Below are 16,587 nucleotides of genomic sequence, written 5' to 3' on the forward strand. Positions count from 1 at the left end.
ATTTTTTTTTACCTGTTTTGCCCTTTTGTATAAATACATGTTTGAATAAAAAAAGTGAGCTATTTTCAACATGTCCAAATTACTTTATTTAAATCCTCACTATAAACCGATGTGAAGCCTTTTGTAAATGTTCTGAATACAAAAATACAGCTAACAGACATGCTGTTGTAATTGGAGCACACAGAATTAAAAGGAATCAGAAGAGCATCTCGCCTCTAATTTCATCCAAATGGTCAGACTGGTCATGGTTTTAGAGCATGACCAGGAAACTAGTGGAAAGCATTCTTCTCTTCCATTTAAATAGAAATAGTCCATAAAACACAGGAGCAAACAGTTAGAGCGCTGCATCTCGACAGTTTCTGACAGAGGGTCGATTTAAATGATCAAATAGCATAATGCACTTTTATGATTATGCTGCAAGAATGTGAATCTTTTTACTCCACTCAGACCCGAATAAATACATGTAAGAAAAAGGACAGAATAGCAGATATGATTACCTATTCATAAAAGCAATTTAGTCACCAAACCAGGAGAAAAAGCAGTTTAACATGATATGAGTTGTAAATAAAACATGTGTAATAGAGAGCTTTCTTCATCATTTGGAAACGTCTGAGGCTGTTTAAGAAGCCATACAGTTTTTTATTTTATTTTTCATTTTAACCCACATTCAAACACATATCTGGTCCTTCTTTTGTACACACTAGTTATCAGGCTGTACTGTTAACAGTCGTCTGAAGTCACACGGAGTACATTTCAGATAACAAACAGGAGATGGAGCCACAGAGTCAATTTCTACCCTGCAATGTTTCACCTATTCATAAAGAGAAAACATACACATGTGTAACTGTAGTGTAAATTCAATGCATTCGAACAATATAAGACAACAAACATTAAGCTGAAATATCTTCTTTCATCTTAAGAAACAACTATGTGATTTTTTTCATGGTTAAGCCTCCTGTTTCTCAAGGATACTGGCCAAACAGAAAAACATTAAATGAAGGACAAATCGGTTTGACCCTCCGTATGAATGCGCTTTATAACCGATGCAATGTGGAATGATAGAGATTTCATAATACATGTAGTGTGATAATATACTGTAGATACATATGCAGACATTTTTTAATAAAAGCTATGACAACAATGCTAAAAGTACCATAATTTCATCGCACCATCTCTACCTTCACTTGAGTCTTCTTCTTTTTTTAAATACATTTTCACTTAATCAAAGTTACTGTCATTTCCTCTCCTATCATGTCTACTCATTAGGAAGGCAATACAGCGTTCAGGTCGAGGCACCCTGTGATTTCATATCATTGATTGTTTTTTTTTGTTTGTTTACGATTCAAAGAATGAAGGAGTGTGTCAATACCTGAGAAACAGTCTACTGGGCTAAGGGCGCTGGTCTTGACCACATCACCTACTGATTTCAAAACGTCCCATCAACATTTGTGTTACCTGAAGCCGTGGATGTGTGCAAAAGTAACAACATCGCTCGATACAACCTACTCCTGTCTCACAGTGTTGACCTAACACAAACCTGGAAATTAAATTCTTAGGAATGCTAGTATAAATAATTTCGGGATGGAATGAAGTATTTTTTTATTTTGGTCTCAAACGTGTCAAATCCACTGGATGCATGTATTGTATAAGTGGCTCTTCTTCACTCATGTCAAGCTGTTTCACTTTTGTTGTGCTGCCCAACGTTATTGCAGTTAAGAATGACCCTGTTACCGTATAACTGCTGGCGAGGAGAGATCTTAATGGCGGCTAAAGGTCACATGTTAAAGCCAAGTTAGTCAAGACGAAGCAGAAACAAACACGACGGCGTGTGTCATCCTTAAATAGATTAAACTATCTACAGCCTTGCTCACAGGTAGGAATCGAAGGCTGATGTCAGTATGTAAGACACAACAGTTTGGTTAATGGTGCTTCTGGTGTGCTGCAGGTTAACGGCTATGTTGCTGGTCCACTGGTTTCCCGGATCCACGCTCACATGTATTACCACAGGCTTCACAGACAGCGGCGGTGAAATAAGCAAACTGTACAAAAGCTGACCTTTTTTCTTTTCACTCCACTTCATTCACAGTGAAACACACTTTCTAAAAAAGTCAACACCTACGCCAGAACGGGAGTTAGTGCACAGTTCAGAGTGAAGTCAGACTTTCTCCCCCCTCGTTTGGCTCCTCGTGGAAGTTATCCTTCATACGGATTTAGAAAGAGAAGTGGATGAAACGTTTTACGGGGGAATACCTTCAATTCTGACTGGAGCTCTTCACTTTGGAGTCTGTATGTGTCACCCTGATAAACAAAGTCACTGAGCTCGTCCCCGGCTGTGAAATGAAGACGTATTCAGAGAACGAAATGGCGTTCTGAAAGCAGAGTCCGTCAGCTGCCGCTAGTGTGGTTTTCCTTTCGTCCGGTCTGATTGTCTGGCAGCACTCACGCAAGCTCAGGTCGTCCCTCCATCTCGCCACGAGATGCCGTGCGTGCTCGCATGTACTCGCTGGTCTGAGCTGCCCCCTGACACCCGTTGCCAAGGCGCCACCTCCGTACCGCCAGGAAGGTGTTTATTCCATACACACCTGTCACCAGGAAGCCAAAGATCTGCGTACAAGGGGAAACAGGAAGTAGAATGACAATGTCCGAATTTTAATGGGAACTATGCAAACTTGATCGAGGCACGACAATATGCACAGACTAATGATATTAGGCTTAATAGCTGACATGTTGTAAAGGGCATGAATAGACACATACAGATAAATTACTTTAATAATGCTTGCTGCAATTGCACACACATGCACACAAAGCACGGGACTCAAATCAGAGGGCAACTGGCGCTACCAGGCAGCAGCAGTCAGATAATTCAATTCACTGATGTAGCCTCCTCTGCTCGACCCACACACGAGATGGAGGTGGTTACCTAAACAAGATCCATGCTCTTAGCTGACACTCTTTAATGCAACAGTGTATTACTTAGTATGAATTCTTAATTAAATGCCTGGACAGGAAACGTGATGACTGATTAGAGGAGGTTTGTAAGGGCGTCTGCCATGTTTTGCATCTGTGTACCAAAAGAGGAGGGGTCTGCGTACTCACCACTGCTGCTATTTCAGCTCCAGTGTTGTGGTTGATGCAGGCTAACACAAGCGACGACAAGAAGAAGAAGAAGGTGCTGGCGGCCGTGTTAACCAGGTCCTACAGGAAGACGCACAAAAATACAAGATGACATCAGACTTCAAACATGGAGTTACATCACAACAATTTTGGAGCTGCTTATGTGGGGGTGAAGCATGTAATGAAACAAATACATGGATATGGGTGTCAATTCTATTTATTCTGTTCCCTAACTGTATCTTCTTGAATCGCTCAATACTACAGCCGAAATACTGAGTTTTGGTTCCAATACAAAAATATATTTTAGATACCACGCTTTGAGGAATATACACATGAAACATATGTCATATTTAAATCCAATTATAAAATACACAAAATATCTATTAATTCAGTCGGCTTAACATGGCATTTTAATTTAATGGACCAAAAGCACTCGAGGTAACAATGCTATAACAGCAGCCTCCTGCTTTTTACATTTTAATAATGTTTTCTTCACAGTAGGAGATGTGTTTTTTTTACCCCAAAGCACATCACTGAAAGTATTCAAGTATTCATAAAATCTGAAATACGTAGAAGTAAAATGGAGCTGCCTCACTGCTGACGCCAAAGCTACAGATAAATGGATCCTTTGTAGAGTCCACAATTCAAAGCCGTATTATTCTTAGCATCAAGGCCGACGCTGCGTCCAGGTAGGTCATCCTGGTGAACAGACGGAGGGTTTGCTCTCAGTCCTCTCACAGCCCAGACTGCACACTGGTGCCCCACTGCCACTTTGAAACTGCAGGAGGGCAAAGAAGCCAGCAGCACCTACTTAAAAGCCACCTAGCACCTCCTAGTACGCACAAACATGCATAACTCACTCCAACCCCCCAGCGTTTTACACACAGGAAGGGGAATGAAAGAGATGCTTCCCTTTGAGGTTCAGCAGCACAGGCAGTCAGGGAAGGGTTAATAATGAAGCACTCTGCTTGACTGGGGCACGGCCCTCGTGATCAGATGCGTGATAGTGATCATGGCAGACGCGGTCTCTCATATGACACACAGCGGCGCTTTCACAAACCCTGGAACAGACACGCACACACCACAGAGGACTTAGCCAACAAGTCAGCTGGGCAGGAAAACAACTCTGCAGCTGCATATGGAACCACGACATCTCCTGCTATCTAACCATTGGATCAACACACTACATTGCTCACAATACAAACACACACTCCCATCCATCTCGCCCCAACTGGTTGAACAGGAAACACTGCTTATTCACATTCCAGAGTCCCGTTCTCATGTGCAGAAAAGCTTCTTTTTATTTTTTTTCTGCAGCTTTCAGATCCCATTTTCTCCTCAGCCTCTCCCGTCTCACCCATTTGACAAATTCCAAGTTTTAACCAGGCCGACACTCATAAAACCTTAAAAAGCAGAAGCATGTACTGGACCAAAACACTTGCTCTTACTGGTTGGTGTCATTGTTTTACAATCGTCTCTCATTCTGATTGAACCAAACTAGTACGATTTACAAATACAGACATCTTTTTTAAGTTTTCCCCAAGTCCCTACGGACTGAGCTCCAAAAAAAAGTTCTCCTTGTAGGGATGATCCAACCCCAGTATGTCACATGACAGGCAGGGATACTAACAAGGAGTGTTTGCAACAATCAGCTGAACAATCTAGTTCTGTCCACCTTGACCAGGTACATACACATTATCTAAATGCACAAATCTGTGTAACCCAACAAAAAAACACGACAAATACACCCACAAAATTGGATCTGTATCAACAACATCATCTTTTTGTTAGTACCAAAGACTTATTTGATTAATTGTATATGTAAAACACATTGTTCCATGTTACTGTATTTGCTTCTATGTTTCTGTTGTACTCATACTCATTGGACTTAACTATGGAAACCCTTGACGACACAGCACAATGCTAATAATGACATCTATTCTATTGAAAGTCAAAGCAAGTCCCCCAGAGTCAGAGAGCTTCATGCAAAAATACGTCTCCCCGGCCTTCACGCCTGCATCTCTGAGTGTGTGAAAGACAAACGGAGATAGTTGGGAAGCGTTTCATGCCTTTTGTCTACTTGGGTGGCAAACATCAGCTGTCAAAACCAAGAAGGCTTTTATTGGATTCCGCTTGTAGGTAAAGTAAACACAACATGTGCAAAGTGGCCTCTGGTCTGAACTGATGATAGATTAATGACTACGGCTAACAATAACCACAAACCTCAGCTGTGTGTGTGGATCCAGCAGAGAGACATAGATCATTACTGGCAGAGTAACACGGGGCCATCCGAGGATGGAGTGACATGCACACGTATACACACAGTACAAATATAGAACACGCTGGTACTTGAAGTTCTCGGTGGTAAATTAGATAAGAATATTAAACGTTTGCTTGCAGTATTATCCAGCGATATTATCCATTACATGCAGATGCTTTGACACGGCATGTGTGTGTGAGTAGGGATGGTGAAGGAGAAAACAATTAAACAGAAAAATGAAGCAATCGTGATGAGATCTACTAGTTTCGTGACATAAACAATGACAGGCAGCAGCTGGGGGGTTACAGGCCTGGTCATTCATTCATGCATTAAACGCAATGAGATATCGTCTCAGAACAACAACCTGAATACATTGGAGCAGAGTAGTCAAACCGTCGCCCTCCTTTTCAAAACAGAGAATAGCAACCCACATCCCTCCCCTTAAGGCCGTGCATGTCCTTCCCCGAGTGTGTCCTCAGCACGGCTATGTGCAAATGAGCAAAACAATGCACCGAGTGGCCTGTATCTGTCCTTCATTCACGCGAGCTAAACCCCGACGTTCCACTTAATAACTAAAAGTCACCATGTGGCTTTCCAACAAGATCCCAGGACTGCATTCATTTCCTTGTTGAAAGGGAGTGAGAGGGGGTCAGGACCTGTGTTTCCCCCTCTGCGCTGCCAAAGTCATCACAGAGGGTGAATTGGAGGAGATGGGATCAAATAGCACATAATTGTACGATCAAAACCCTCCTTCTGGGACTCTGGACCGCGTTATAAAACAACTCACTTCGCAGTGGAGGAATGGCAGCGTTAGTCCACCGCTTCAGTCTGGGACCCGGGGGGAGGCAGCACAAGGGTTAAAAGTTGGTTAACAAACGCTTACTAATGGTGGAATTCCCAGGGGCCTAATGTGGCTGAAGCAGCTTTGAACTTGATAGACTTGAACAGCGAGGGGTCCAGCCGACAACTGTGGAGCGGAGCTGAGCATCACGTGCTTGTTAATTACAACAGTTTGGAGGCAGCAGCACACAGACTGTGAAATCAAACTGGAAGTCTTTCTTTGCTACAGTTTACTCACCAAACAGGGCTTTTGTGTTATATATTCTTTTCTTTTTTTTTTACAACATATGAAAGGCTCAACATCTTGCATGTTACCAGCAACAATGAGTCAAACCACAGCCCACTAGTCCCACTCCTTTGAAGAACAACCTCCTCTGAGACTAATGGCAAACCCACAACCAAACTCACATTTGCTGCGCACACAAATAATACATAATTAATAATAATTGCACATTTCTACACTGCTAATCACCTGAGTGGAAAAGTGACTAAATGCCAGTGAGCCTCCGGAGAAAAAGGAACAAAACATCTTCCAAAAAGAACCAACAGTAGGATTTTAAATGTTATGGACTTCCACTCCTGACTGACAGTAAAACGCTTTCATCTGCTGCCAAAAGAAGAAGGCACTCCCTCTCTTCATGTGTGAGGTGGAACACTGTACCAAAGATGCCATAAAGCAATCTGATAGCTACGGCTGGATTTGGACATCCGGCTTAACATCCACTACTTTACTACGGTATGTACACTGTGTGGCCTCTGGAAAAACAGTTTAAGACAAGTTTTTCCACTCCTCTCTGTAAAGGATACTTGGCAGCAGCTCAGATGTAGGCAAATATCGGAAGGCAACCAGTATCTGCTGGAGAACACCCAGCGGCTCATTTAACAGCTGACAATGCATATTATCCTGGTGGCAACACGGAAAAAGCTTCCAACCGATCCCATACTCACTGGAGTTTTACAGTCTCCTAGGTATAATGAGCTTGTGTTAAGCCTGGTGAAATATAAACTTTTACACACTCAATAACCTTTGTTTTTTTTAGATTATACCATGCCTTTTTTATGACACGTTTAGAGCATACAATACTATAACGTGTTTTATGATTTTATGGCATACTATAATATACAGTTTTGTTGTACATGTACTGCATGTACTGCTGGGTGCCCCATGGAGTGCTTTGTGGAATTTGGTTTAATTTGGACATGTGACGCCTTCATTATTAATAAACTCTGTGCCAGCAGGGGCGAAGCTTTAAGGCTCTGCAGTCCAGCATGTTGTCTGCAGCGGGAAGACAGTGGCTCATTGACTGCAGTTCACTTTGGCTGCTGGACACAGCCTGCTAAAGCTACATGAATGCCGGATATAATTACAACCGAACCTTTCTCCACTTCACTGGAGTCAACAAGCGCAAGTGGATAGCCTAAACAGGAACAGCACCACTCAAATTGTGTCAGTTTGTGACATCTTCACTAATAACGTTCCTGCTGCCATGCTCTACTCTACAGCTGCGGTGGTTATGTCAAAGCAAGCGACTCTTATTTTCCCCAACCTGGATGTATTTTTCAGGGTTTTATGTCATACTATGGAATTCTTATGACATTTTATGTTGTAGGCTACTATGTAATTTTCATGGCATACTATATTATGAATTCGTCATATATGAGTTTTTTGTGTCTTACTATACTATAGTATTTTATGACATTTGTATGGAATGCTATTTGAATTCTTTACATGTGGCATGCAAAGACTTTTTTATGACAATATGTTATGAATGCTAAATTGCCCACTGGGTATATAATTCAAGCAACCCATGGACAGCTATGGTGGATCAGTTCAAAGCACAGAGGAACTGTATTCAGAAACATATTTGGTCTGGGTTCATAGTTTAATATTCATGTTATCATGACGTTTATGAGAATCATGGCATCAAAGCATGACAATGGGTTTATCTGTGCCTCTCAGGGTTCAGATCGGAAGCATGTTGCTTGATTTGCATGAGAGACAATCTGATAATCTGTAGATAAAGCTCTCTGACAAGATATGATAAATGAACACATATAAGAAATCATCTCAACAATCGTCATGTTGTTGATACCAAATGCTTCCCACACTATTTTTACATTCTCAGTGTTCCCTTGGTACATCTTAACCTTTCCAGCCTTGCAATCTCTTTAGTTCAATAGTGGAGCCTGTCTCATGTGTCAGATCCAAAATTTGGTAGCCCCAGTGGCTGTGTTAAAAAAAACACACACACAAAAGTGGACGCTGTTACCGGCTGACAATTTGTCTCAAACTTCTGTCACATTACTTGTCTAGAACCTTTTGATCTAAGATGAATTGATATACCATGTATCCGCTCCTTAAGACACAGGTCGGCCTTTACGTACCGTGAGGCTCCAGTTGACGTGGGGCACCTTGGTGTGCAGGTTGAGGCTGAAGATGAGGAGGAGGACTCCTGTCACCACGAAGGCACTGCAGCTGACAAACTCAAAGAAGTAGACCCCTCCGCAGGGAGAACACATCATGATAGTCTCTATGCAGATGAATCCAATAAGTGAGAGGACCTGAAGTGAAGAAGAACAGTGGAACATGTTGAGCATACTATATTGTGTACCCTAACGCAAGTTGGAGTTGTATCACTACTATCTGTCCAATTATACACATTTTAGTGTCATATTTTCTTCAAAACCTAACAGAAATGTAAAAATAAATGATTTCTGGTTACACTGTTCTTCAGCAAAAAGGGGTACCATAGGCATTTTCAATAACTGTATGTGAGTGTCTTTCCAGATGATGAAGTGATCGTCCTAAGAATAGACCAGAGCCCATCTCAAGAGTCCCAGTGCTGGCAGCCTGTGAAGATGCCTCCTTCCAGCCAACAACCATCAAGAAACCACAGTATGGGAAGAATTCTGCTATTTAGGTGTTCCTCTTGCCATCTAGCCCCCGACAAAACCGCACGCAGATTACCGATTGGCTCACAGAACAGGAGAACGCCACTGCAACACCAACCTGAAGCAGCTGAATTCAAACCAGTTCAGACCAGATCTGCTTGGTCGACAAAAGCAGGGCAGGTTTGACATGTTGTGTTAAATGTTGATACAATATACTGTATAATGACGGGTTTGAGCTGACGGATGATTGGATGTGAAACTATAGGAAAAAGGTCCACGGCAACAGTTTGAGCTTTTCCAAATGGCACAACCACTTATGGTCTAATTCACACGCTTTTACTGTTTGTATCAGAGTCATTATGGCCCAAACGAGCAGTTCCATGTGAACTATGACATGCCTTGTGTCTTATCTGTGTTTATCTTTCCTCTGTTGAATTAAGGTACAGTAGGACTGAGATCCTGCATCACCATAGTGTTTGATTACATAGGATTTACTAATGTTTGTGTATACTGCAAGGGTCAGTTTTGCACCAGATTAAATTGTACACAGGTGTTAAAGGATGTGGTGTGGAGGATTTGTTTTCCTATTCTTTCTCCATCATTTGCAAAAGGTACCTAGAAGCTGCATGAGATCTCTGTTAAGTGTCATTTCATGCAAAGCAAATCTAATCATGGCTGATTTAACATAAAAACAACAAATGGTCGAATGGGAAAAATTGAGAAGTTGAGGAAAAATATTGTGTATAGACATGCTGGCAAAACATAACAGATATGGCGCATTGTTTTTTCTTCTAAAACCGGATGATTTATGTTGATCTATCGGTGAATATGATCAAAAAATTTTTGCAGACTGGGACTTTAATGCTGCAGTCTCAAAGCGGTATTTCCGGATTGTTTATATCTTGACATATTAGTTTGGATAAGTAAGAACCTCGGGCTGCAGCGAGGGCAGGTTTATGCAATGCAATGTTTATTATTCCAGGCAACCTCCAGCTTAGTTGAGCATCATTTACACTTGACCTTATGGCGAGCAAATCATTGTTAAACCAGGGCGCCAACCTCTTTGAAAACCGCTTCCTCTGTGCCATCGGGACTACAAAGTCAAGGGAATCGCGTAGGCATGTGTTAAGCGATTTGGTCAGATTATTTAAAGAATTCTGTTGGGCAATGCGAGGAGGAAGAGCATTAGACAGGCGATCACATGGCTGCCATGTGTCAGGGAAACAGACATGGGAACAGGGAAGACAGCTGAAAATTATATTATCAAATTGGTAACACAGAAGGTGAGGTGAAAACAGATAACATCAAGGCCATGGACTTGAACTATGCAATGCACCAACTGTTTAAAACCAAGGGTAAGAGGGGCTGCACAGTGATTAGCACTGTTGCTGGTTTGAATCCAGTTTCAGGTTACTTCTGTGTGGAATTTAAATGTTCTCCAAAGACATGCAGGACCAGTTAATTGATGACTCCAAAGTGCCTGCTTGTTGTTTGTTTCTATGTGTCAGCCCGGTGATAGATCGCCTTCACCCAATGTCAGCTGGGATCTAAAGTGTCCATCAAGCTTCAAAGTAAAAAATTGTTTTAAATTATAACAGTTGGATTATATGCGAAAACCCATTATAGATTTTCCTCCGTTCTCGAATCCACCACAGCTAGCTGCATCTCACTGCTTAAAAGTGCTGAACAAATGCATTTGAGAACAAAAACCCAACAGTCTCATTAGCAGAAGACCTCCTCCTCCTTTCACCCAGCTCTCAGCAGCTCAATGGCCAAGCCTGTTTATCCAGTTTAATGAGCAGAGGCTACAGTTTCTGTCAAGCAACGTGTTGTTGTCTGATGACCGGCTCTGCTGAAGTGTCAGTGGAGGACTCCCTTGTTTTTGACTCCAGGTCAATCTCCCACATCTCTGGCTGAGACATCACCTCAGGTCATGCCCAGCTTTTACACTAGCAGTGACACACTAAAGCAAAGACAAGGGGAAGTAAATGTACTTGGCCGACCACCATTAAGACAAAAGTTCCATTTTGTGCAGAAACTGAAGCCTCACTGGTGCGTGTAGCTGGATAGCAGTCCATCTGTGACTGTAACATAACCAAAAAGGTTACACCCAAACAGGACTGGAGGGCTGCATGGGCCGGGGGGGTGATGTCATGCCTCTTGTAGAAAGCGTATTGCTTTCCCCGAGTCCTTGTGTAGCAGGTGTCTGGCAGCCACAGGGGAGGTGGAAGGGGATCACAAAGCACTACTGGATAATCTTGTAAGTAATGATTTTATGTCAAACTTTAGCCCTACGCAACCTGTTCATGTGCATGCATAAGCGCACAACCATGCACATTAACTATCTATCTTTCTCTTTTCTCTCCGACATGCACACAAATCCTTATCTTTGGGATTATGCACATTATTAGTAGCAGGGAACTAAGATCCCCTCCTTATACACCATCTGTTCTGGGCAGAAAATTAATGGAGGAGAAAAGAGGCCTCGCTGCGAAGAATGCAACATTATACGCTGCACTTCAAGCGCTATGGGACCTCATGCACAAAAAAAAAAAAAAAAATACCCAAAATTGATGAATATGCTTCGGCAGCAGCCCACGGTCGTGTAAGTGACGGAAAATGTAGCTGAACGCAGCTTGTATTTCACCCCGGAGGATAAGGTAAGCGTGCGTTGCTGCATGTGTAGGCAACAACATGCATGTCTCCCCACATGCATGCACAATGATCTTGTTGTCCATGTCTCCCCACAAGCTCCGGATAAGTAATTGATCAACCAGAAGAGATTGGAGCATATGGCGCCTCTCTCTGAGCAGGAAGTGCTCGCTGACATTTGGGAGCATCTGGTAACTTCATTACACAATATCCTCAGACTGAAAAAAAACAACATAGCATAATATTTAATTACCACTTGTTAGAATAGGATTTTTTTGTTTTTAAGGAGGACAACGTGGGTTCACATACCATAATGAGTGAACTGCTATTCATCATGTTGAGAAACAAAGAGGGATTGATTGCTGTACCGTCAGGCTACAAGGTATCAAATTCCTGTCAGTGTAGAGAGGAAGGAGCTGGATATCAGTCGCTCTTTGTTGACCCAGTCACAGCAGAGAGAGAGACGTAGACAAACCTGCTGTCAGGATGGACACACCTCGCTCAGGTTACATCCTACTGTTTTGATCAGTACGGGGTCGCAGCAGCAGCAGCAGTCTGCATATCCATTCATCCAATTAGACTGGCTAAAGGCCTGTGTAAATGCATTTCAGTGCTCTGGTGTGAAACAACGACACAGCTCTATTAGTATTTAGCGCCCTGGTCTGTTCATTGGGAAACAAGAGAGTTTTTCCATAAACATGGGACACTGCAAATGTCTTTAGTGCAAACCTGGATGTAAATACTACCATGCACTACCCTGGCATAAGGAAGTATAGCATATATGGAAATGGCATTCCACCTGTATATCACACAGCAGAACTCCTCAATCCTCCCTGTTTGCATCTAAGAATGATGTGGCCCAACGCTGCATGTGTTACACTGGACCAGTCCAGTTTGGACTGAGGCTAATCATTACTCCACGTAACTCATTTCTGTACAAAGATGATCTACTAAACAACACATGACTACTGCCCTTTCAGCCACAGAGCGACTCTCCGTGAAGCGCGGTGATATGAATAACAGGCAGGAAAACCTCCGAGTGTTCCGGGATCGAGCTGAAACTCTCCGACATGAGGTTCTTGTAAAGTATATCACAGCAGCCAGCGTTGCTTTGTCATCAATAACTTCTGAAAGATCATCACATAGCTTCAGCCGGCACAGAGCTAAACAATTAAGAGGACAGTGCAATAAAAATGCAAGCCAGTGAAGCTATTTAAGTTTGGCAGCGTGCCTTGTAGGTCCCCCCCCCCCCCCCCCCCCAAACTTGGATGACTTTCAATGGTCCCGTCCTTGTCGATGAAGGAGATTTGACTAGCTCAAACTGGAAAGTCATTATCAGCGAACAAACCATTCAAGTAGATAGAAACTACAAACACAAGGAGCTGAGATAATGCTTATACTCACTTGTATTTACCCTAGCTGTACCATAGCTCTTAGATTTTGCTGCATACACCTGAAAGATACTGAGAAACTTACATACTCTCACAGGGAGATTGGTGTTTATCATTATTTTACAAAGTATACCTGCACCTATGCAATAATTGCTTGGCATTTGCAATTTTGTGTGCAGGTTCTTTATACTTTGCACACGTGGGCATTGGTGGTAAATGTTCTGCACCCAAGGCTCAATTGTGGAGGTGGTTATTGAACTTAGATATGTGTTTTAGGAGCTGACCGAAGTGCTCAGAAACTGGCATCAATTTTATTTAAGGTTATTTTTTTTGTGCAGCTGCTTGTGTTAACATTTAAGGATTAAGGCTTATTTTATGAAGTGTAAAATAGTGTGTTGTAAAAACGTTTAAACACTCGTCCACCTCTTAGTGGACGAGTCAAAAACAATTCATCATTTGCTGTGAAACAGATGCAGAGCGACTCTGAATCTTCTTCTTAGTTGCTGCCTGCGCCAAACTTCTCCCACACAAATGACAGATGGCCTCCTATCCTAACTTCCCACGTGCACAGAGGTAAACATCGCAGGTGTGTGAAGAGAACTGGCTGACTGAGCTCTTCTGGAACACCAGTGGGACACGCAGACACCCACAAGCTTTTTCTAACTTTTTTTTTGGAGAGATATTGCACAAAGTGTTGTGGGAAACAGTGAACTCTGAACTCCAGAACTTCACAGTATTATCTCCCAACAGTTTAGACTTCTAGTTTTCTTGCGCTATCCACAAACATTGTTAGAGGTAATTGCTAGCTTCCTCAACTCCCTGGTTGTTCCTGTTGTGGACACACTACTTCATGAATATGAGTGTGCAGCTCTGAGCTGTTTTGGCAACCAGAACAGGAGAAATGGCTCTGGCTCGACAGATATTTCCTCCTCTGGTGAATTGTCGGAGCTTTGGGAGCCGTCTTGCTTTGTTGGTGCCTCTAGTCCAGCTCAGACATCTGCTTTAGGTGCATGTGTTTGAAAGGACAGTGAAAATGTTTCCACCTCGTCCTGTAACCACTACATTCCAACAAAGAAACAGTGCTATTAATTCTTTTTTTTAATTGAGGACACACCATCTATTACTGGTGTTTTACTGGGTGCATGGTCTGGCCCCCTCTGTTAAGAGAACAGCAGGGGGGAGTGGATGTTTTCTACCAACTTGCAAACTAGATCTAGAATAGTTTACTACAAGAAACATAAAATATCACAAAAACACAATATTAAAGTACTGTTTGGCATAAGACCAACATGTACCACTGAAATACTGGGCCATTTTGGTGGAGCATGTGTCCATCCTTCAAAATAAGAGTATGCTGAAAACACACAGTCATTCACGTGTTTGGCCAGGTGTGCAAACCATTAATAAACTGACAATTGGGATCCATGGCAACCTCGCCCGTGTTACCTTCACGTGTCATGGGGGCGGTAGGCTTTACTGTTGCCATCAAACCGGACTAACCACTACAGGGGATGTGGTTCGGGTAAAACCAGGACCTGTAGAGCCACTTGTGTTTGAATTAACATCTTGGGTTTACTGCAGACATATAAAGCAGTAAGACAGTCTATTAATGCTCAGGATACAGTACAGCCGTTTCAAAATGTTGAGGTATTGCTTTAAAGAACAGAAGAGTGTTAGTGGCTGCTATCCACCAGTGGTGCGTCATAGTTAGTTTGCCTCACTTTTACGAGTAGATGGAGCAGACATCTCTCAACATAACAGTGATGTGCTCAAACTTACCACTTCCACCATCTTTAAAATCCCAAAGTAGGACTTCAGGTACTCCATGTTGCACCTTATTCCCCCCAAAACGTTCCTGGCGTGGACGGGCTCGGTGGTGGGCTGGTAGGGGCTGCTGGCCCCGGAGATCATAGACGTGTTGGAGGCCTCGCCGTCAAAGCCCTCCGCTTCCTCGGTGGTCCTCATGATGACTGTCGGGAAGAAGCTGGACTCTCGACGAGCAACGCTACGACATACAAGCCCACGCTGACAAACCCGGACCCCTCCTCCTCCTCCCTCACGGCGCAGGTTATGTTTCAGAAAGCACACTTTGTTCCATGCGGGCTGGAAGTGGATGGAGAAAACCAGCCAGGCAGTCCGCTCTTCATGGCCACCCTACGGGGGGAAACAGCAGCCGATGGGAGGGGGGCTCTTTAGAACCAGGCTGGGGCTCCGTTTTAAATGCAAGCCTGCGCCGTTCGTCCCGGTTGCACCGCCGCGTCTCTCGGAAAGCAGCCGCGCTTCTAACTATGTTAAGCGGGTCACTTGTTCGAGTCCCAGTGTCACTTCAGCATGGACGGTTCTGGTTAGTTTTTGCAGCACCGGAAAAAAAAATGCCTACAAGGCTGCGTGACTCTGCGTGTCTGCAGCTGAAAAGCATCCGCCCATTATGGCCCAGAAGAACCGAGAGAAGCCTATTGTTTCTATTGTAAAGTTGCGCTGGTCCCTCCAGCAGCCCGCGGTGAGCCTGCGTCTGTTCGCCGCTCCACTCGGTAGATGCGAGGCGAGCTTGTCTCCGCCCCCCTGAAAACGGCACATTCTTGTGTCGGCTCTGCGCCCGTTTTAAAGTATTCCCAAACAGAGTCTGCAAAACGAATCCAGCCGGGACCAGGACGACAGGACCGAGCTCGGCTGCTCGGCTCCCCCCCTCGTCTCTTCGACGGTTTCTTACTCACCGTCGGTATGCCTTTGCAGCCTGCTAGTTCCCCCCAGCCAGGCCTGATGAAATTATAATATTCTCCAGAGGATTACAGTGTGGCTGAAGTATGGAGTTCATACTGTAGGCTGCTTTATCTTCCGGGGTACCTTTATCATTATAATGAGCGTAGAAGTTTATTTTTTCTGTATTATCCCTAAACCTCACTCTAAAATAAAACAGTACCTATTCAAATATATAAACAAAAACAACAAATATTGCCGCTTTGCTCCAGGTATTTTCCTCCTCATATTAATTGGTGCAGGTGTGATATCAAAATATTGTGGATATTTTTTTATATCAATGCCAGGTCCAGTCAACTTCCAGAACTCAGCGATAGGCCTAGTTTTCTTGAACTGGACAAACTGAATATCTCTACTTTACTGCCCTCTTGTGGTAGTTATTGGTATTAAAAGGTTGCCTAGGTGATTGAAGACGACCAGAGATGCTACAAACGCCCTTTGGATACTTGAATATTGCATCCAAACGGCTATTATTCTTTCATGTAGTGGTGCAGTCAGTATTTTCAGTTCAGGAGGGTTCACCTCTTTAAGTGGCCCTTCTGGGCATCTTCAAAGTATAAAGACTGCACACATGTACGAATCAAACATGCAGATTAACACTTGCATTGCCCTAGCAACGCCAATACAATGTAAAGTGACACATGTATATTTGAGAAATCACCAGTTTAGTTCTTAAATCCA

General features: G+C 43.1%; 1 protein-coding gene across 1 annotated transcript; it reads right to left on the minus strand.

Moving 5' to 3' along the window:
• Positions 1–649: 649 nt before the first annotated feature.
• Positions 650–15,823, minus strand: cmtm4 (CKLF-like MARVEL transmembrane domain containing 4). Its single transcript, XM_084021359.1, has 4 exons — positions 14,929–15,823; positions 8,600–8,776; positions 3,097–3,195; positions 650–2,604 (listed from the first exon to the last, which is right to left on the minus strand). Exons 1-4 carry the CDS (start codon positions 15,112–15,114, stop codon positions 2,440–2,442), a joined length of 627 nt encoding a protein of 208 aa, XP_083877485.1. The 5' UTR covers positions 15,115–15,823; the 3' UTR covers positions 650–2,439.
• Positions 15,824–16,587: the final 764 nt, after the last annotated feature.

This window comes from Eutrigla gurnardus (genome assembly GCF_963514095.1).
Source record: "Eutrigla gurnardus genome assembly, chromosome: 1".
Lineage (NCBI taxonomy): Eukaryota > Metazoa > Chordata > Actinopteri > Perciformes > Triglidae > Eutrigla > Eutrigla gurnardus.